This window comes from Haliotis rufescens, unplaced genomic scaffold, assembly GCF_023055435.1.
Source record: "Haliotis rufescens isolate VD_foot unplaced genomic scaffold, xgHalRufe1.0.p SCAF_94, whole genome shotgun sequence".
NCBI lineage: Eukaryota > Metazoa > Mollusca > Gastropoda > Lepetellida > Haliotidae > Haliotis > Haliotis rufescens.
In genome coordinates this window covers 288,116-308,998 of record NW_025964388.1, presented here as the reverse complement: position 1 = coordinate 308,998, position 20,883 = coordinate 288,116, and the positions used below count along the sequence as shown (strand labels likewise).

Genomic DNA, 20,883 nt, shown 5'->3' with positions numbered 1-20,883 from the left:
TTTTCCCCAAATGTATACATACATTGTCTTCAGAATGTGAGGGTGACCATTGCCCTGGATTGCCATCCTCCTCATGTAACGGGGAAAAGGTGAAATAAAATGCTAAAAAAAAAAAAAAAAAAAAAAAAGATTCCGGGGTAGAATAGGTCTTCAGCAACTCATGCTTGCCGTAAAAGGTGACTATGCTTGTCGTAAAAGGCGACAAACGGGATCGGGTGGTCAGGCTTGCTGACTTGGTTGATGCATGTCATCGTATCCCAATTGCGTGGATCGATGCTCATGATATTAATCACTGGATTATCTGGTCCAGGGTCGATTTTTTACAGACCGCCGTCATATAGCTGGAATATTGCGGCGTTAAACAACCAACCAACCAACCAACCGTCTAACGGGACTCAGAAATATTCCTAGCATCTTAACGTTAGGGTTAGGGGACATGGCTGAATGATTGTCACCAGAACCCGACGGCCTGGATATCTGCTATCTGCTATCAATCACTGGTTTAACTGGTCCAGGCTCGATTACTTTCACGACGCCGTGCTGAGTGCCAATGTTACAGACGCAAGCAGCGTTCTGTTTTGGTGTCACATGCAATTTAATTGATATTCTACCATGAATTTGGAATTTACTCGATTCTGATTGGTCAATCAGAGGCTATTAAATCACAATAAACCCCCTCTGATTGAAACAGCTGGTTTGACGGCCGCATCACCGCGGAAGCTAATATTCATAGAATAGCACTTTTTTCAGTCATTGTCGGTAGGCCTATTTAAATAATTATCCCTTTTTTTCACCAAGGCAGGTATAATAGCTGTCTCACTTGTGGAATTGCTAGTTTTGCTTACCAGAAGATAAGCAAACGATCGCTTAAATTGTGACAACAATAAAGCATATATAGATCTTAATTGTAGGTGAAATAATCTATTTTAAGTACACAAAAACAGTTAGTTATACACCAGTTAAAGTATATACACAAAAGCCACAAATATTGTTACGTGTTGTTAAATATATTAATGCACATGTAGATCTATGTGCACTGAAAAAATACGCACACAATAATTTAATGTTCCAAAAATACTGAGCTAGTATCAAAATCAAAGGTCTTGCCATGCAATAAATCCAAATGTTGAATAAATGATATTCGCATATAATATTCTTAATTTATATTCATGCGTGAAAGATTTTTCATTTGAATCAGGACGCAACACCGCACGCACGGGTAGGTTCCGTGTCGACATGAAGTTCAAGGTGGTATAGAGGTCAAGGTCAAAAAGCACATTGACAAGATGTCTGCTTCCAGTGCACAGTCGAAACCAGCGGCTAAAATCCCGAAAGGGATTAAGTTCTTATTCGGGGGCGTGGCAGGGTATGTATAAGTAAAGCGAGAACGAGTCGTCAACACAGCGTCTGTTACTAAAATTATGTATTTTTCAACCGCTCACCTTCATTAGTGCATATTCATTAACTGTTCGCGTGTCGTGCAAGTTCACAGACTGGTAGTCGCATGAACACTTTAGGCCTAACAGATTACTCAATTCATGTGTTTTTCTCCGTGTCAGTAGTGATTTTAAGTTGCTAACCGAACACCCGTCATCCACATTCAGTGCAAAATATAATGAATGAAAATTCTATTTATATATGTTAGATTGAAAATTTATTGTCTGTTGCATTCTCGCTTGTGTGCCGACGTATTGGCTATTAGCGATGCTCTATGTTAGAACGACTTTGGGGCAGATTTAGTCTTTCAAGGAGACTAGGGCTGGGACGAGGCCAAATTTACAACCACGGGTACCCATCCCCCTATTACCCGACCCTACCCGGGTACCCACTGTAGGTCTCAGGAGATGTCTCAAAATGTCCGATTTGGAACATTTTTAGCATAGCCCTGGCAAAATGTATTTAGATACATGTATTTAACAATTTGGTCATTCATACACTGAAGTTGAATTAAGTTATTCAACCATATGAGAAATCAGAAGGAATGGGTGCATAGTAAGAAAGAAATGCGAACATTAGTGACTTGTAGTGTAACCATAGAGTTCCAGATAATTTGTGTCATTAAACAATATATCACATGACTAACCACGGTCCGGTTAGTCCTGTGGGTACATTGTTGATACTGATCTTCTGATCAGTTTTAGGTCATTTGTTCTACATTAATACATGTAGAATTTGCCATTTGAACATTAGAGTGTGACTGAAATGGTTGGTTAGAAACTGAATATGATTGATGTTAGGGACTGGTAATTTATAATAGGGGTAGGGTGTTGGGGCTTAGAACTGCCTCTCATTGTGCTGACTTGGTTGATGCATGTCATCGCATCCCAATTCCGTAAATCGCTGCTCATGTTGCCAATCACTTGATTGGCTGGTCCAGACTTGATTATTTACAGACCGCTATCATATAACTGGAATATTGCTCACTGCAGCGTTAAAAACTATACACACATGGAGAAAATATTTTTAAAATCCACACTGAAACATATCATTTTGCTTCACACTGTTATATATTGTCAGAACAGAATTAATTAGATTCTATATAAAATTCTATAATTTTCGTCAGCTTGTAGGGTATTCTCAAATTCAATCACAACAGTGGAGTTATATTTCTATCAAACATTTAGTTTAACATATTTAAAAACTGGTCATTTAATGTTACCTGTTCAAAATCAAGAATAAAAGGCCCCTCACCATAATCATGAAATGAATTTTTTGGAGTCCTTCGTTAGGTTAAGGACAGAGATGTTTAGCAAAGACAAAGCTCAAGTAGGACCATGATTATTAATTGAGACCACCCAAAAATCCCAACACCATGATTTAAGTTTTTAGAAAATTACCACTTCTAATTTAATACGTCCATGTAGTTAAGTCTGTTTGGGGCTTGTATGATATCAAAATACAGTATTCGACGTATTAAGCGTCCCGCTCTAATAAGCGCCCATGGCGATATTTGCTAATATATTGGCGAGTGAACGGTCCCAATTAGCACCCCTTCCGATTAATAAATGTACACAGGACTTATTTATTCTTGTATAATATGTGTGTTATATGCATCCTTATTTATGAGGAATTAAATTCTGGAAAAATATATCTGTCGTATATAAACATTTCAGGTTGTCAGCATAAACCACGAAATTTACGATCTTCAACTCTGTTGTTTTTCACCAAAATAATATTCTAATAAGAGCCCCCTATTTCTAATTTTGAGAGCGCACTGGGCGCTTAATATGTCGAATACGGTAAACACTTGTATCCTTGATGTAATATTTGAGAGGCCTTTTCAAGGAATGTATAAACTGACATATTTATTCATTTATATCATCAATTCTCTAGTGTTCCTGAATCTATGACAAACATTTCTGAATATATCAAGATATATTGTGCATCAAGGCACTTCTGATGCTGCTTCTAAAAATGTTGGTTTAAAAACCTTTCTGTAAGGTTTTTATTTTCAAGTTTTGAGCCACCTCAGAAACAATGTTGCATCCAACCATTCCTTGTTCAAATACAAGAGTCAAGTGTTGTGTGCAGACCCTGCCTTAGCCCTGCTCCGGGCGTAAGCTCGTCACAGTGTGTGCTACCTGTGGAACAGTGTAATGGGTTTTCGCACCTTGGTATTGACAGGTGTTTGACATGAATGTTTTGTTTGTTTCTATTTTGAATGAAAATATTTTTAAAAAAGATATGTGCTGGCGCCTGGTTATTGGACATTTATATCATAAACTACATAGGTGTAGGTCGGTGTTATTAATTACTTGTGATATTTGGTTTCAGTTATTATAAACATGTCATTTCATCATGAAATAATGGGTCTACCAGGTGGTGTCTATGCTGTGAGCTGACTGTAACTGTAAAATACCGTATTCGACGTAATAAGCGCCCCACTCTAATAAGCGCCACGGCGATAATTGCTAACTTATTGACTAGTGAACAATCCCAATTAGCATTCCTTCCGATTGATCAATGTACACAAGACTTATTTATTCGCGTATAATACGCACTCGTGTGTTATATGCACCCTTAATTATGGGCAATGAAATTCTAGAAAAATATTTATCTGTCGTACATAAACATTTCAGGCTGTCAGCATTAACCACGAAATTTATCTTTGAACTCTGTTTTTTCCCCCAACAAAATATTCTAATAAGAGCCCCCTGATTCTAATTTTGAGAGCGCCCTGGGCGCTTATTGCTTCGAATACGGTATATCACACGTTCTGGACCAGTACATCAACAGAGGATGTGCATTATCCAAGATGGAGTAATGTATCCCTCACCAGAAAATTAATGCCCGTTAAATATGATCCAAACCAGTAGTTTTATTTTCACAAGGATTTATCAAGTCATTGAACCAGGGCTCGATTTTGCCATATAAAACATGCACCAGCGCAACCTATAATTGAAAAATGCAACTTAATATTTTATGTTTACATGCAACAAAAATCAGGTGTTTGTCTAACCAACGGTTATTTGTCCACACAACAACAATCTGTGAACACACTAAATACCTGTCACTGTGTAATTCAAGACACATGACACTGTCATCTGTGATTTTACTTATGGGTATGCCCCGTGAAGATTCCGGGGTAGAATAGGTCTTCAGCAACCCATGCTTGCCGTAAAAGGCGACTATGCTTGTCGTAAGAGGCGACTAACGGGATCGGGTGGTCAGACTCTCTGACTTGGTTGATGCATGTCATCGTATCCAAATTGCGTGGATCGATGCTCATGATGTCAATCACTGGATTGTCTGGTCCAGACTCGATTATTTACATACCGCCATCATACAGCTGGAATATTGCTGAGTGTGGTGTTATTAACAAACCAACCAACCACTTTACCGGTACTTAGACTAGTTAATGCATCCATGTTTCAACTTTGATAAGTTTATGGGACGAGGGTGCAACCTGGTTTTGTCTGATGCAACTGGACTTTAATGGCAATATGCACCTGGTGCAAATTAAATCAAGTTGCTTAAATCGAGCCCTGCATTCTCAATTAGGCCTGATCCAGGGCTTTGGCGCATGTCATTCCCTCGACTAGAACACCTGACAAACATACAAACATGTAACTATACTCGTAACTCGCAATAACCTTGAACACAACGTTAAGCCACATTTCACCTCACATCACTTTAAGAGGCAAGGGAATGGGGGTCAACACTTCTTTATTCTCATTTGCAGAGCTCCAGATAACTTTTTGAGCAATTGAGTTTTTACTCGAAGGTTTCTATTTTTATTGGGTTATTACATTTTCATTTGGGTAACCAATATTTTTCACTCATCTATTCATCACTCTTTTTGGTTTTTCCAAAAATGAGCTAAGATTTTAAGATTTAAAAAAAAAAAAAAATAATGTTTTAGATGTATATGAGAGTTCTAAATATAGGCTTGACTCGGAAAGTAAATTAGCTCGTAATTGTGTTTCGGAAATAAGCTCCATTGTACACTTGCTGATTAAAGCTTTATTGGATATTTTTGCATGCTGTTTTTATACATTTGAGTACTGTAAATCTTAAAATTAAGTACTCTACTCAGCACTAAAAAGCGGTGCTATTTGGTGTGTGATTGGATTAATGTAAGTTTGGATTAAAGTGAGGATTCTCCTGTATTTTCTTTGGATACAGTATCAATCCACTGATGCTTGAGAGGAGGGGGATGTCGCATTCATATTGAGTCGCATTTTTGGCTCGGGGCCAGCGCTCGCATTCTTTTGGAGACAAATTAATTTCACGATTGACAGTATTTCATTTAATGAATGCATTTCTGTACACAGGTTAACTGAAAGTAATTGGGTTTTGAATATTTTTGGGGGTATTTTACGCAAATATGCAGCTTATCTGTAGCTCTGCTTTTGCATATGTTGTTCTAGAGAGTAAATACCAATGGATCTTTCTGACAAACTCAGTTTGCCAGCGGGGCGGTCGGGTAGCCTAGTGGTTAAAGCGTTCACTCGTCACGCCGAAGACCCGGGTTTGATTCCCGACATGGGTACAATGTGTGAAGCCCATTTCTGTGTTCTGGTGATATTGCTGGAATATTGGTAAAAGCGGCGTAAAATCAAACTCACTCACTCACTCAGTTTGCCAGCAACAACATTACTATTGATCCATATTCATGTCATTTCACCATGGGGTGTGTGTGTGTGTGGGGGGTGTATGTGTGTGTGTGTGTGTGTGTGTGTGTGTGTGGAGGGGAGAGACCCGGGTGGCCCAGTCGTCTGAGGTGCCGCAATTCGCTGTGCAGAGTTGCGTCCCTTGGGCACGCCAGAAACCTATGATAGTGGGTTCGAATCCCATTGGTTAGTGGGTTCGCCCTGATTATGTTTCTAGGTTTGTCAGCACCATACCCGTGCTCGTGGGTTCACCGAAGTGGTAAACGTCTGAGACCTGTATCATTTCCGGCTTTCCTCCCACATTAAGCATGTTAAGCTGACACGCCGGGATATAACCGTAATACTGTTAAAAGCAGCTTTAAACCCAATTCACTCACTCACTCACTCATTCCACCATGGACTAGTTTGATCATTTCGTTTTGTTGAAATAACTTTTCAGTTGAATGTCGAGGATTACTTGGTGAATCAGTACATTAAGCATGTCACCCATTTGTCTGTATTCAGGATGGGGGCCACCGTTTTCGTCCAGCCCCTGGACCTGGTCAAGAATCGCATGCAGCTCAGTGGTAGGTTGACTTGCTGTATTATTTACTAAACAATGTCCTCATCTATTTCACAATTAAGCGGGGGCACGGGTGGCCCAGTCGTCTAAGGTGCCGCGATTCGCTGTGCAGAGTTGCGTCCCTTGGGCACGCCAGAAACCTATGATTTTGGGTTCGAATTCCGGTTCGCCCGGTTATGTTTCTAGGTTTGTCAGCACCATACCGTTCTAGTGGGTTTCACCAAAGTGGTAAACGTCTGAGACCTGCATCACTTCGGGCTCACCTCCAACATTAAGCTGACACGACGTGATATAACTGAAATATTGTTAAAAGCAGCGTTAAACCCAACTCACTCACTTATTCACAATTAAGCAACTAAAATGATACACTTGATACAGTATGTCGTGATATTATGTTCTGTATATGATCAGAGTATTTTGTTTAGTAGTTATGGTAATAGATGCACCAAGATATATTTTAACTAATATGTATCAAGCTATTTTGTTCAGTATACAGCATTAGACCCGTGAAGATTCGGGGGTAGAATAGGTCTTCAGGAACCCATGCTTGCCGTAAAAGGTGACTATGCTTGTCGTAAAAGGCGACTAACGGGATCGGGTGGTCAGGCTCGCTGACTTGGTTGATACATGTCATCGATCCCAATTGCGTGGATCGATGCTCATGATATCAATCACTGGATTGTGTGGTCAAGACTCGATTATTTACAGACCGCCGTCCTTTAGCTGGAATATTGCTATATATATATATATATACAATTTATTGTAAAACTATCAATATTATGTTTGTAACAAAATATAACAATGATGTGGGCTGAATGAGGATGTATCTTCCAGGTGAGGGTGGCAAGGCGAGAGAACACAAGACAAGTTTTCACGCTCTGCGTCACATCCTGAAGACAGAAGGGATCAGTGGGATCTACACGGGGCTGTCGGCCGGTCTCCTACGTCAAGCAACCTACACCACAACGAGGCTCGGCATCTACACGACACTGTTTGAGATGGTTTCAAAGTAAGCAGCACCTTACAGTTGTTTTTAAACCAACTTGTCCATCAGTGTTTCTACCATTCTCCCGAGGCAAGTGGGTTAACTGACTATAGAAGTCCAGTTTCCACCCTTCTCAAACTCGGCTGGTATTATGGAGTTACATTTTGCCAGGAATAACGAGTCTGTGCATAGTCCAATCGAAATCGCGCAACGAAATCGAAATCCGGTTCATAAACTGTCATGCAGATGTCAGTCAGTTGCAAGATTTGCAAAGCATTTGCACTGCCACCGTTGTCAACAGATATTCTCCAAATCTTTTCATGCTTTTAATCAAGGTGCTCACATGTTTTGATGCACTTTGCGATGTAAGACCCGTTTTATCACAATATAGATCTTGATTATCGATCAGATCGTCTTGACTGGGCGCTGCCATTTTTTTTTTAAAGCAAATGCATGTGATACGAGAGGTGGAATCTGATTGGTCCATAGGTGAGGCATAGAAGGGACATAACTCGTAAGAGCCCAGAAATTCCATCCTAGATCAGTAAGGGTGGAAACTGGACTTTTAAAGTCAGTTAACTTTCTTGCCTCGGGAGGATGTGTTTCTACTTGCCCAACAATCCAACTGTATATGCCCCTCCACCCACAAGAAACTTTCTAATGTCGGTCATTCATAATTTGACAAGTTAGCATCAGTAGCCAGTTGCTTACATCAACAAAAAAGCTATATAAAATTACCTCCCTTGGTAAGCCTTTTGATTGTAGCGACACACTTATTTTTATAGTTGTTGTTGGCGAGTACACGTTAAGAAAATAATTGATATTTTCACAAATTCCAATAACTAATTAATAATACATATAGATATTATTATATAATATTTTCACTTAGCCCTGACATGTATTAAGGTGTGGCACTCCCTGATTGTTTCTCCGCACGATACTTATTGTTTTGAAATGGCTTTCTGTCATAAATGGGATATAAAAGAAACCCTTTAGTTTTGAAAATTGTACAGGTTTACGTATAGTCGCAGAGCTACAGATAAGCTGCGTATTTGCGTAAAATACCCCCCCAAAAATATTCAAAACCCAATTGCTTTCAATTAACTTGCGTACAGAAACACAGGCATTAAATGAAAAACTCGATTGTATAAAAACAGCATACCTAAATACCCAATGAAGCTTTTTCAGCATGCGTACAAAGGAGCGAATTTACTTTCTAAAACAAGCCTATATATTTAGAACAGTAATATACATCTAAAACATTATTTCATGTTTTTAAATCTTAAAATGTTCACAAATTTTGGGGGGCGGTCGGGTAGCCTAGTGGTTAAAGCGTTCGCTCGTCACGCCGAAGACCCGGTTTCGATTCCTGACATGGGTACAATGCGTGAAGCCCATTTCTGGTGTCCCCCGCCGTGATATTGCTGGAATATTGCGTAAAACCATACTCACTCACTCACTCACAAATTTTTCGAAAATTGATGAGTGAAAAACTATTGGTTTGAGTATAATCTGCAACTATAATGAATTGGGTGTAAAAAGCAGCTTCAATGGATTGGATGGTCAGACTCGGTGACATTGTACCCAGAGGGTGAGGATCGTTTGAGGCAGACATTGTGGACTGCAGCATTAAAAATGATTCACTCACTATGTTGACACTATTTTCAGAGACGGCAAGCCTCCCAACTTTCTAGCAAAGGCTGGTATAGGAATCACGGCCGGTGCTATTGGAGCTTTTGTTGGAACGCCAGCCGAAGTGGCTCTCATCAGGATGACGGCAGATGGCAGGTTGGTGGTGGACCTCTTGCTTCCCTGAACTATTTTTGGGGTGGTGACGTAGCCTTGGGGTGACACTGTGGTCACAAGGCGGCTGTGATAAAACTGCAGCTGAGATGAGATGGTCTTAAGAAAAACTGCAGCTGGGTTCAGATGGTTTTGAGAAAAACTGCAGCTGGGTTCAGATGGTTTTGAGAAAAACTGCAGCTGGGTTCAGATGGTTTTGAGAAAAAACTTCAGCTGGGTTCAGATGGTTTTGAGAAAAACTTCAGCTGGTTTCAGATGGTTTTGAGAAAAACTTCAGCTTGGTTTCAGATAGTTTTGGGAAAAACTGCAGCTGGGTTCAGATGGTTTTGAGAAAAACTGCAGCTGGGGTGAGACGGTCATGTAAAAACTGCAGCTGGGTTCAGATGGTTTTGAGAAAAAAATTCAGCTGGGTTCAGATGGTTTTGAGAAAAACTTCAGCTTGGTTTCAGATAGTTTGGGGAAAAACTGCAGCTGGGTTCAGATGGTTTTGAGAAAAACTGCAGCTGGGGTGAGACGGTCTTGTAAAAACTGCAGCTGGGTTCAGATGGTTTTGAGAAAAAAATTCAGCTGGGTTCAGATGGTTTTGAGAAAAACTTCAGCTGGGTTTCAGATAGTTTGGGGAAAAACTGCAGCTGGGTTCAGATGGTTTTGAGAAAAAACTACAGCTGGGTTCAGATGGTTGTGAGAAAGCTGCAGCTGGGTTCAGATGGTTGTGAGAAAGCTACAGATGGGTTCAGATGGTTTTAAGAAAAACTGCAGCTGGGTTCAGATGGTTTTGAGAACTGCAGCTTGGTTCAGATAGTTTTGAGAAAAACTGCAGCTGGGTTCAGATGGTTTTGAGAAAAACTTCTGCTGGGTTCAGATGGTTTTGAGAAAGCTGCAGCTGGGTTCAGATGTTTTTCAGAAAAACTGCAGCTGGGGTGAGACGGTCTTGTAAAAACTGCAGCTGGGTTCAGATGGTTTTGAGAAAAAAATTCAGCTGGGTTCAGATGGTTATGAGAAAAACTTCAGCTTGGTTCAGATAGTTTTGAGAAAAACTGCAGCTGGGTTCAGATGGTTTTGAGAAAAACTGCAGCTTGGTTCAGATGGTTTTGAGAAAAACTTCAGCTGGATTCAGATGGTTTTGAGAAAAACTGCAGCTGGGTTCAGATGGTTTTGAGAAAAACTGCAGCTTGGTTCAGATAGTTTTGAGAAAAACTGCAGCTGGGTTCTGATGGTTTGAGAAAGCTGCAGCTGGGTTCAGATGTTTTTGAGGAAGCTACAGCTGGGGTGAGATGGTTGTGAGAAAAATTGCAGCTGGGTTCAGATGGTTTTGAGAAAGCTGCAGATCGCCAAATCGGAAATGTCTAAGACCTGCATAACTTTGTGCTGATTAAGATTACTGGTTTGTCAGCTCCATGTGCCTGCTCATGGGATTCACCATATAACTGAAATACTGTTGAAAGCTGTGTTCAACCTGAACACATACACCCACCAGACACCAACCCACCCTCTTTGTCATACCCACCTACTCTCTTACTCACCCACTCACTCTCTCTTTTCAGGCTACCAGCTGACCAGCAGAGGGGTTATAAGAATGTGTTCAATGCGCTGTCCAGGATCATCACAGAAGAGGGCGTGGTCACTCTATGGCGGGTACGTGGAGCATTCATGACTTGACCACAAGGGACATCTACGGAGAGGCTGACAACGTTCACTGACGTATCTGTGCACCACAAATGTACACCTCACAATACGATCGAAGTGCCTACCCTGTATTGATTCATGTATATCATGGTTCATGTCATTTTTCGAAAAGTGATAAGACCACCTCCGTGGTCTAGTGGTAGAGCGTCTGCCCGGAGAGCGGAAGGTCGGGGGTTTGATCCCTGGCCGCGTCATTCCAAAAGACGTTAAAAGATGGTACTTGTTGTTACCCTGTCTGGTGCTCGGCATTAAGGGGCTAAAACAAGGACTGGTCGGCTCGGAGTCAGTATACTGTGTCTGAGTGGGGTATTCATGTTAAACTGCGGCATGGTATCTCAGTGAGCTAGCACTATAAGTTTGCATCAGTCCGGACTAGTACAAGCAGCCACACACACACACATTTGCATGCACATCGGTATATAAGTGCAATAATCTTGGACGTGACTTGAAACTCCATTTCACCTCACCTCAAAAAGTGATATTAACCAACTCTTGCAATAAATTGTTTGTAAGATTGTTTGCTGTTTAACTCCACACTCAGCAATATTCCAGCTATATAACGGCGGTCTGTAAATAATCAAGTCTGGACCAGACAATCCAGTGATTGACATGATGAGCATCGATCCACTCAGTTGGGATACAATGACATGCATCAACCAGGTCAGCAAGCCTGACCACCCGATCTTGTTAGTCCCCCGTTACGACAAGCATAGTCGCCTTTTACGGCAAGCATGGGTTGCTGAAGACCTTTTCTCCCTCGGATCTTTATGGTTCCAATAAATTGGTATAATAATTACTTGCACATGTGTTACCGTCCCTGTCACACAACAAAATGCTAAATCTGCTTGCATGATACTGTTAGATGATTTGAACTCTCTGATATATGCTCACCATGGGGATTCCGGGTTAGAATAGGTCCCATTGACCTATGCTGGTCTCACTGTGGGGATTCTGGGTTAGAATACAGTAAACTACGGTTATAACGAACTCAAAGGGACTACTAATTTTAGTTCGTTATAACCGTAGTTCGTTATAAGCATATATACAGCATAGCTACAGCATATAGTCGGGACTAAAAAGGTAGTTCATTATATCCGTTAGTTCCGTTATAACCGTAGTTTACTGTAGGTCCAATTGACCTATGTTGATCTCACTGTGGGAATTCCAGGTTAGATTAGGTCCCATCAACCTATGCTGGTCTCACTGTGGGGATTCTGGGTTAGAATAGATCCCATTGACCTATGTTGGTCTCACTGTGGGGATTCCAGGTTAGAATAGTTCCCATCGACCTATGCTGGTCTCACTGTGGGGATTCCAGGTTAGAATAGTTCCCATCGACCTATGCTGGTCTCACTGTGGGGATTCCAGGTTAGAATAGTTCCCATCGACCTATGCTGGTCTCACTGTGGGGATTCCTGGTTAGAATAGGTCTCTCTGTGGGGATACTGGGTTAGAATAGTTCCCATCGACCTATGCTGGTCTCACTGTGGGGATACTGGGTTAGAATAGGTCCCATCGACCTATGCTTGTCTCACTGTGGGGATTTCGGGTTAGAATAGGCCACCATCAACCAATGCTGGTCTCACTGTGGGGATTCTGGGTTAGAATAGGTCTCTCCGTGGGGATTCCGGGTTAGAATAGGTCCCATCAACCAATGCTGGTCTCACTGTGGGGATACCGGGTTAGAATAGGTCCCATCGACCTATGCTGGTCTCACTGTGGGGATTCCAGGTTAGAATAGGTCTCTCACTGTGGGGATTCCGGGTTAGAATAGGTCCCATTGACCTATGCTGGTCTCACTGTGGGGATTCCAGGTTAGAATAGGTCTCTCACTGTGGGGATTCCGGGTTAGAATAGGTCCCATTGACTATGCTGGTCTCACTGTGGGGATTCCAGGTTAGAATAGGTCTCTCACTGTGGGGATTCCGGGTTAGAATAGGTCCCATTGACCTATGCTGGTCTCACTGTGGGGATTCCAGGTTAGAATAGGTCTCTCACTGTGCGGATTCCGGGTTAGAATAGGTCCCATTGACCTATGCTGGTCCCACTGTGGGGATTCCGGGTCAGAATAGGTCCCATTGACCTATGCTGGTCTCACTGTGGGGATTCCGGGTTAGAATAGGTCCCATTGACCTATGCTGGTCTCACTGTGGGGATTCCAGGTTAGAATAGGTCTCTCACTGTGGGGATTCCGGGTTAGAATAGGTCCCATTGACCTATGCTGGTCTCACTGTGGGGATTCCGGGTCAGAATAGGTCCCATTGACCTATGTTGGTCTCACTGTGGGGGTTCCAGGTTAGAATAGGTCCCATTGACCTATGCTGGTCTCACTGTGGGGATTCCGGGTCAGAATAGGTCCCATTGACCTATGTTGGTCTCACTGTGGGGATTCCAGGTTAGAATAGGTCCCATTGACCTATGCTGGTCTCACTGTGGGGATTCCGGGTCAGAATAGGTCCCATTGACCTATGTTGGTCTCACTGTGGGGATTCCAGGTTAGAATAGGTCCCATTGACCTATGCTGGTCTCACTGTGGGGATTCCGGGTCAGAATAGGTCCCATTGACCTATTCTGGTCTCACTGTGGGGATTCCGGGTCAGAATAGGTCCCATCAACCTATGCTGGTCTCACTGTGGGGATTCCGGGTCAGAATAGGTCCCATTGACCTATGCTCATGATGCTGGTCAAAGAGGTGACTTTATGAATCGGGTGGTCACCCCAAGTGACTTGATCGATGGCATGTCATCGTACCCTGACGATGTTGGTTGTTGTTCACAATATCAAATACTTGATTATCTGGTCAGGATTTGAAGACTGACAGACTTCCGTCATATGGCTGGAATATTGCATAGTGTGGCATTAAGCAACAACCAACAAACAAAATTGATATTTGCAGGGACTGCCGCTATGAATACATGTGGCCCAGTCGTCTAAGGTGCAGCGCTGTGCAGAGTTGCGTCCCTTGGGCATGCCAGAAACCTATGATAGTGGGTTCGAATCCTGGTTGGCCCCATTTATGTTTCTAGGTTTGTCAGCACCATACCTGTCTTCGTGGGTTTCACCAAAGTGGTAAAACGTCTGAGACCTGCATCACTTCGGGCTTTCCTCCCACATTAAGCTGACACGCCGTGATGTAACTGGAATACTGTTAAAAGTGGCGTTTAACCCATGATTTAGCTGATTTTATGTCATATTATGAATGTAAGTTTTGTATTTCCAGGGTTGTTTACCTACAGTCGGACGTGCTATGGTTGTCAATGCCGCTCAGTTGGCGTCCTACTCACAGGCTAAACAAGGGCTCATGTCCACAGGTGAGTTGGTTACACAAGGGACAGTGGATGAAGGAACCCCTTCATCTTAACCCCACTGTGGACATAAAGTGAGATTACCGTATTCGACGTAATAAGCGCCCAGCTCTAATAAGCGCCCACGGCGATATTTGCTAATATATTGGCTAGTGAACAATCCCAATTAGCACCCCTTCCGATTGATCAATGTACACAAGACTTATTTATTCGCATATGATACGCACTCGTGTGTTATATGCACTTTAATTATGGGCAATTAAATTCTGAAAAAATATATCTGTCGTACATGAACATTCAGGCTGTCAGCATAAACCACGAAACTTTTCTTTAAACTCTGTTTTTTTCACCAAAATAATATTCTAATAAGAGCCCCCTATTTCTAATTTTGAGAGCGCCCCTGGGGCTTATTACGTCGAATACGGTAGGTCCCTAGGAACCTGTGCTGGATGCTAAAGGCAACCAAATGGTTCGGGGGTTCGTAAAGGGCGTGTCATCGTTGTTCACAATATCAATCACTGGATTGTTCGTCCTACTTGATTGTTTCCAGGCAGCTGTCATATAGCTGGAATATTGCTGAGTGCGGCAGTGGATAAGGTCATATAAGGGCTCTTTTAGTTCCACAGGATTGGCATAATTTATGTATCACAACTTTTAGAAATCGTTATGCAAATTCATGTGATTTGTTTATACGAATGAGAATCGATCTCATTAAAATCAGATCTTAGTTCTCGCTACGGCTAAACAAAGATCTGAGGACATCACATTGGGGGTCACGTCAGACCGACTTTGCGCGAACTTTGACCGACCAATAGAATGACCAATCAGAAGGCAGCTTTCTCGTGCTTCATGGCACTAATTTCAAATTGGTGACTACGCTTCGAAACATAATTTGACAAATTCTCAATTACAAATTTGAAACCTGAACAAAAGAACATTCTGGAATGGCTAATAGATGGTCTAGATTGTATGGATTCAGTCGATAAACCCGTAAATATTGTTCAGAGTTAAAGTTTTCGAGGTTGCATGATAAGAAATCACATTCCGACTGTCACTTTCATAATCTGGTAAGTGATGCTCTGATTGGTCGGATGAAAGGTCTTTCTGACGTGACCCCTAATGGGATGTCCTCAGATCTTTGTTTAGCGGTAGCGAGAACTGAGGTCTGATTTTTATGAGATTGAATGAGAATATGACTTTTTTTCAAAAGTTGCATATTTTGGACTAACAGCAACACTAAATGGAATAAATGTAGAGTTGAGGTTTGAATTTGTAGAACTGGATGATTTAGAGGATTTAAGGAAGAGTTTTTTTGTATTTATAATGATAAAGTCTTTGAAGCAATCTGACTGACGCTACTGATACAAACAAATAGTAAAATAATCTTACTTTCCACAAATCAGCCTTGTTCACTCTTTTTAGACCTGCCTATGTACTACACCATATCAGAAGTAAAACCATTCAAATTTGGGAGTGTAAGAAAGAACTAAGGCTTGTTGTCAGCTAACTGGAATGAAAATTTCATAAATATTTCAAAGTTTCCAGTGGTCCTTAAAAAGCCCTTATCCAACACGCCACGATATAACTGGAATACCGACAAAAGTGGCGTTACACCCAACTCACTCACTCACTCGCTCACTATGTTCCCTTGTTTCACTTTGAAAGAGTACAGGTACCATTTTTTGTAGATTGATGCTCATGAGGTCAATCACTGGATTGTCTGGTCCAGACTCGATTATTTTGAGGCTGCCATCATATGGCTGGAATATTGCTGTGCGCGGTGTTAAACTAACAAATCAAAGAGAATAGATATAATGTTATAATTTTGATTGACACTTGCTGTTAAGCATCATTAATGTACTTCTCACGAAATATTCTGTCACCGTGGAAACAAATTTTGGGGAAATGGTTTTGACCACCATGTTGACTATTGTGTTGACGACAACATAAATGTTTTAATGTTTTGTGTATTTCCAGGGTACTTTGGGGACAACTTATTTCTACATTTCTGTGCGAGTATGATCAGTGGCCTGGTAACAACAGCTGCGTCCATGCCAGTAGACATTGCAAAAACCAGGTCAGTGGGCCACCAACACTGAAATCAGATAAGGGACTGGTCATTTATTGTAAAGGTCATGTCATGTCACGTCACGTCACGTCACGTCACGTCACGTCACGTCATATTGTTTTATTACATATATAATTGTGATAAAGTTTTTTTAATATTTTTTCATATTCTTTTAAAATATATAGTAATAAAAATAATATAGTTTTTGCATTAAATTGAAACTCCTTTCATATTCTTTTTAAATATATAAGTTTTTGCATTCAATTGAAACTCCTATTTTACCCAATATTGAACTAAATGTAAACTGCATAATCTCGGTCAACTGGTTACCATGGCAGTGATTTACAAATTGCAGGATTCTTTGATTTATATGTTTGTTTTTTTTATATAATAATACACAACCCTGTTTACCCTATTGTTTTTGTCTTTTACGACATTACATTGATAGTCTTACCTTGTTCTGGGGCAGTGGGGTAGCCTAGTGGTTAAAGCGTTCACTCGTCGCGCCGAAGACTAGGGTTCGATTCCCGACATGGGTACTATGTGTGAAGCCCATTTCTGGTGTCCCCCGCCATGATATTGCTGGAATATTGCTAAAAGCGGCGTAAAACCACACTCACTCACTCACTCACTTACCTTGTTCCTGTCATTCTTCAAAAAAGAGGTGTTTGGATGCGAACATGGACCAGTACTTCAGTTCAAATATTGTCATTAAGCAGACAATTTAAACAGGCAGCCTGTTTCGGAAGAACAAAAAGATGATGACATTTTTCTCATTCCAGAATCCAGAACATGAAGATGATAGATGGCAAGCCTGAGTACAGGGGTGGATTGGTAAGTCCCACGGTGTAGTACCCTTTGTCACATACCACCACACATACCACCACACATCCAGGGTTAAAGCCACACTAGGCTGAGTACAGGGGTGGATTGGCAAGTCCCATGGTGTAGTACCCTTTGTCACATACCACCACACATCCAGGGTTAAAGCCACACTAGGCTGAGTACAGGGGTGGATTGGCTAGTCCCATGGTGTAGTACCCTTTGTCACATACCACCACACATCCAGGGTTAAAGCCACACTAGGCTGAGTACAGGGGTGGATTGGTAAGTCCCATGGTGTAGTACCCTTTGTCACATACCACCACACATCCAGGGTTAAAGCCACACTAGGCTGAGTACAGGGGTGGATTGGTAAGTCCCATGGTGTAGTACCCTTTGTCACATACCACCACACATACCACCACACACACCACCACACATACCACCACACATACCACCACACATACCACCACACATACCACACACGTACCACCACACGTACCACCACACGTACCACACACGTACCACACACGTACCACCACACATACCACCACACATACCACCACACATACCACCACACGTACCACCACACATACCACCACACATACCACCACACGTACCACACACGTACCACCACACATACCACCACACATACCACCACACACACCACCACACGTACCACCACACGTACCACCACACGTACCACCACACACACCACCACACATACCACCACACGTACCACCACACATACCACCACACATCCAGGGTTAAAGCTGCTCTAGGCTTGTCAATTTGGCAGTCCTGGATACTTTGGTTGAAGTTAAAAATCAACTGTGCTTGCCTGCTATCTAAGAGACTAAAAGTTGATAATTATTGTTAATCTGGAAAGTTTTGCGACCAGGAACTGCGAAAACTGCGAGCAACACACACTTGCAATAGTTCCATAACGCAATTAATTTTGCATACAAAAAACCCAAAAAAACCCAGAAGGAGGCATGTTGCTTTTGTTCACTTGCTTCCATTGTCAAACCGGCTGGTACATAATTAAGTAAATAATCCTTGCCTCTATATTACCCTTTTCCTAATCAGGGGGGTTAACCAACCTGCCCCATCTCGTCAGTTCGCGTACATATCACTGAGTAGTCCAGACATTCGCCAGCCAGTCAAAACTTTCAGATGAACACGCTACTCCAACCTTCCTTGTCAACAAAATATTCATGCAACAGCAGCTTTGGTAATCTCATACACTGGGTGTCACAAAACTTACCAAATTTAGTTAATAGTTAAGGCTATTATCAACCACTCGCAATTTCAAAAATTCTAAAAAATTACCAGATTTTCAGTACAACTAGACAACTAAGCTCTTGAACAACGGACGATAGTTCCTCTTAAGACGTGCACAATAGCTACTAATTAATAATGGATGATGTTAAACGTCAAGTGATGTTAAACCGTTTATCCCCTAGCGCTCTTGTCATAAGTGGCGACCAAATTGATCAGTGGCCTCTTGCACGAAGCAATGATCATAACTCCCATTCTTTAACAAAGGCTTACAATAGTCATAGTGCTAAGATTGCTTTGTGCAAGTGGGCCCTGGTGGCCACTCTCAGTGACATGGTTGGTGATACCATCATGACAGACGGAGTGGGATGTTGCTCATGCTGTCAATCACTGGTTTGTCTGGCGCAGTCCTGACTATTTACAGACCACCATCATACTGCTGGATTATGGATTGTGTTGCTTATATTGGCATACTTGTGTGTTTCACCAAACCAATAAATGTTTTAAGAGCTGCGTCACTTTGGGATTTCCACCACATTAAGTTGGCACACTGTGAAAAAAAAAAGATGATAAAAACCAAACTGAAATACTGTTCAAATCGGGGTTAAACCAAACACGCACAGTTTCGTGCAAAAACAATTATTCGACTGTGTTCGTGGCCCGCCCAGAAAGCAGAAAACGTTACCAAAAGACGTTAAAAGATGGTACTTGTTGTTACCCTGCCTGTGTGCCTGGCTCTTGCCATTAACGGGCTGAAACAAGGACTGATCTGCTTGGAGTCAGTATACTGTGTCTAAATGGGGTATTCATGTTTAACTGCGGCATGGGTATCTAAGTGGGCTAGCACTATAAAATCGGCATAAGTCCGGACTAGTACACACACATGCACATCACCATATAAGTGCAATAATCTTGGACGCGACATTAAACCCCATGACATTAAACCCCATTTCGAACTGTGAAGATCCGGGGTAGAATAGGTCTTCAGCAACCCATGCTTGCTGTAAAAGGCGACTATGCTTGTCGAAAAGGCGACTAACGGGATCGGGTGGTCAGGCTCGCTGACTTGGTTGATACATGTCATCGATCCCAATTGCGTTGATCATTGCTCATGATATCAATCACTGGATTGTCTGGTCCAGACTCGATTATTTACAGACCGCCGTCATATAGCTGGAATATTGCTGAGTGCGGCGTTAAACAACAAACCAACCAACCAACCGGGATAGAATAGGTCTTCATCAACCCATGCTTGCCGTAAAAGGCAACTAACGGGATCGGGTGGTCAGGTTCGCTGACTTGGTTGATGCATGTCATCGATCCCAATTGCGTGGATTGATGGTCAAGATGTCAATCACTAGATTGTCTGGTCCAGACTCGATTAGTTACAGACTGCCATAATATAGCTGGAATATTGCTGAGTGGCGTTAAACAACAAACAAAATTAAACCCTGTTTCACCTCACCCTATTACAATTATTATATTTCCTTTCAGGATGTGCTATCCAGAGTAATCCGGAATGAGGGTTTCTTCAGTTTATGGAAGGGCTTCACGCCGTACTACGCACGACTCGGCCCCCACACCGTCCTCACGTTTATATTCTTAGAACAGATGAACAAGTCTTACAGCAAATATGTTCTAGGAGACATGCGGGCTTCAGGAGGATTATAGAAGTGTGTGTGTGTTTAGCCCCTTATATATCACCAACAACCTATGTTGTTACCATGGTTACGTACATGTGATAGGGTAGCAGGATGAGAGCTCAGTTTATGTTTGTTAACAATTTCTGAAGAACACAGTATGTGTTCCATGAAATATTTTTGTTGAAATATTTTAGAGATGGATTAACACAGTACTGACATTTTGGGATATATTATATCCTCCTTGAATTTCAATTGTTTGTTATGTCTTGTGGTATAAATATTCAGGATCAGTTTGAATTATAATGACTGTTAAAAAAAAAAGCACTCTTGAATCGGGTAACCAAAGTACATGTAGATAACAGTCAGTAGGTGTGTCATGTTTGAGGTCTGCGTGTCATTTGGGGCGCACGGGTGGCCGTGTCGTCTAAGGCGCCGCGATTCGCTGTGCAGAGTTGCGTCCCTTGGGCACGCCAGAAACCTATGATAGTGGGTTCCAATCCCGGTTCACCTCGTTTATGTTTCTAGGTTGGCACCATACCCGTGCTTGTGGGTTTCACCGAAGTGGTAAACGTCTGAGACCTGCATCACTTGGGCCTTTCCTCCAACATTAAGCTG

At 41.9% G+C, this 20,883-nt stretch overlaps 1 protein-coding gene across 1 annotated transcript; it reads left to right on the top strand.

The window, feature by feature from the left end:
• The first annotated feature begins 1,268 nt into the window (after window positions 1–1,268).
• Window positions 1,269–20,650, top strand: LOC124137680 (mitochondrial 2-oxoglutarate/malate carrier protein-like). Its single transcript, XM_046504082.1, has 9 exons — window positions 1,269–1,366; window positions 6,618–6,679; window positions 7,510–7,684; window positions 9,329–9,448; window positions 11,008–11,098; window positions 14,370–14,460; window positions 16,432–16,531; window positions 17,305–17,356; window positions 20,120–20,650. Exons 1-9 carry the CDS (start codon window positions 1,287–1,289, stop codon window positions 20,294–20,296), a joined length of 948 nt encoding a protein of 315 aa, XP_046360038.1. The 5' UTR covers window positions 1,269–1,286; the 3' UTR covers window positions 20,297–20,650.
• The last annotated feature ends 233 nt before the right edge of the window (window positions 20,651–20,883 follow it).

Coding starts and splice junctions, on each gene's coding strand:
- LOC124137680 (XM_046504082.1), top strand. CDS start 1,287: ATGTCTGCTTCCAGTGCACAGTCGAAACCAGCGGCTAAAATCCCGAAA. Junction 1,367..6,617: donor TTATTCGGGGGCGTGGCAGG/GTATGTATAAGT, acceptor GTCTGTATTCAG/GATGGGGGCCACCGTTTTCG. Junction 17,357..20,119: donor CTGAGTACAGGGGTGGATTG/GTAAGTCCCACG, acceptor ATTTCCTTTCAG/GATGTGCTATCCAGAGTAAT.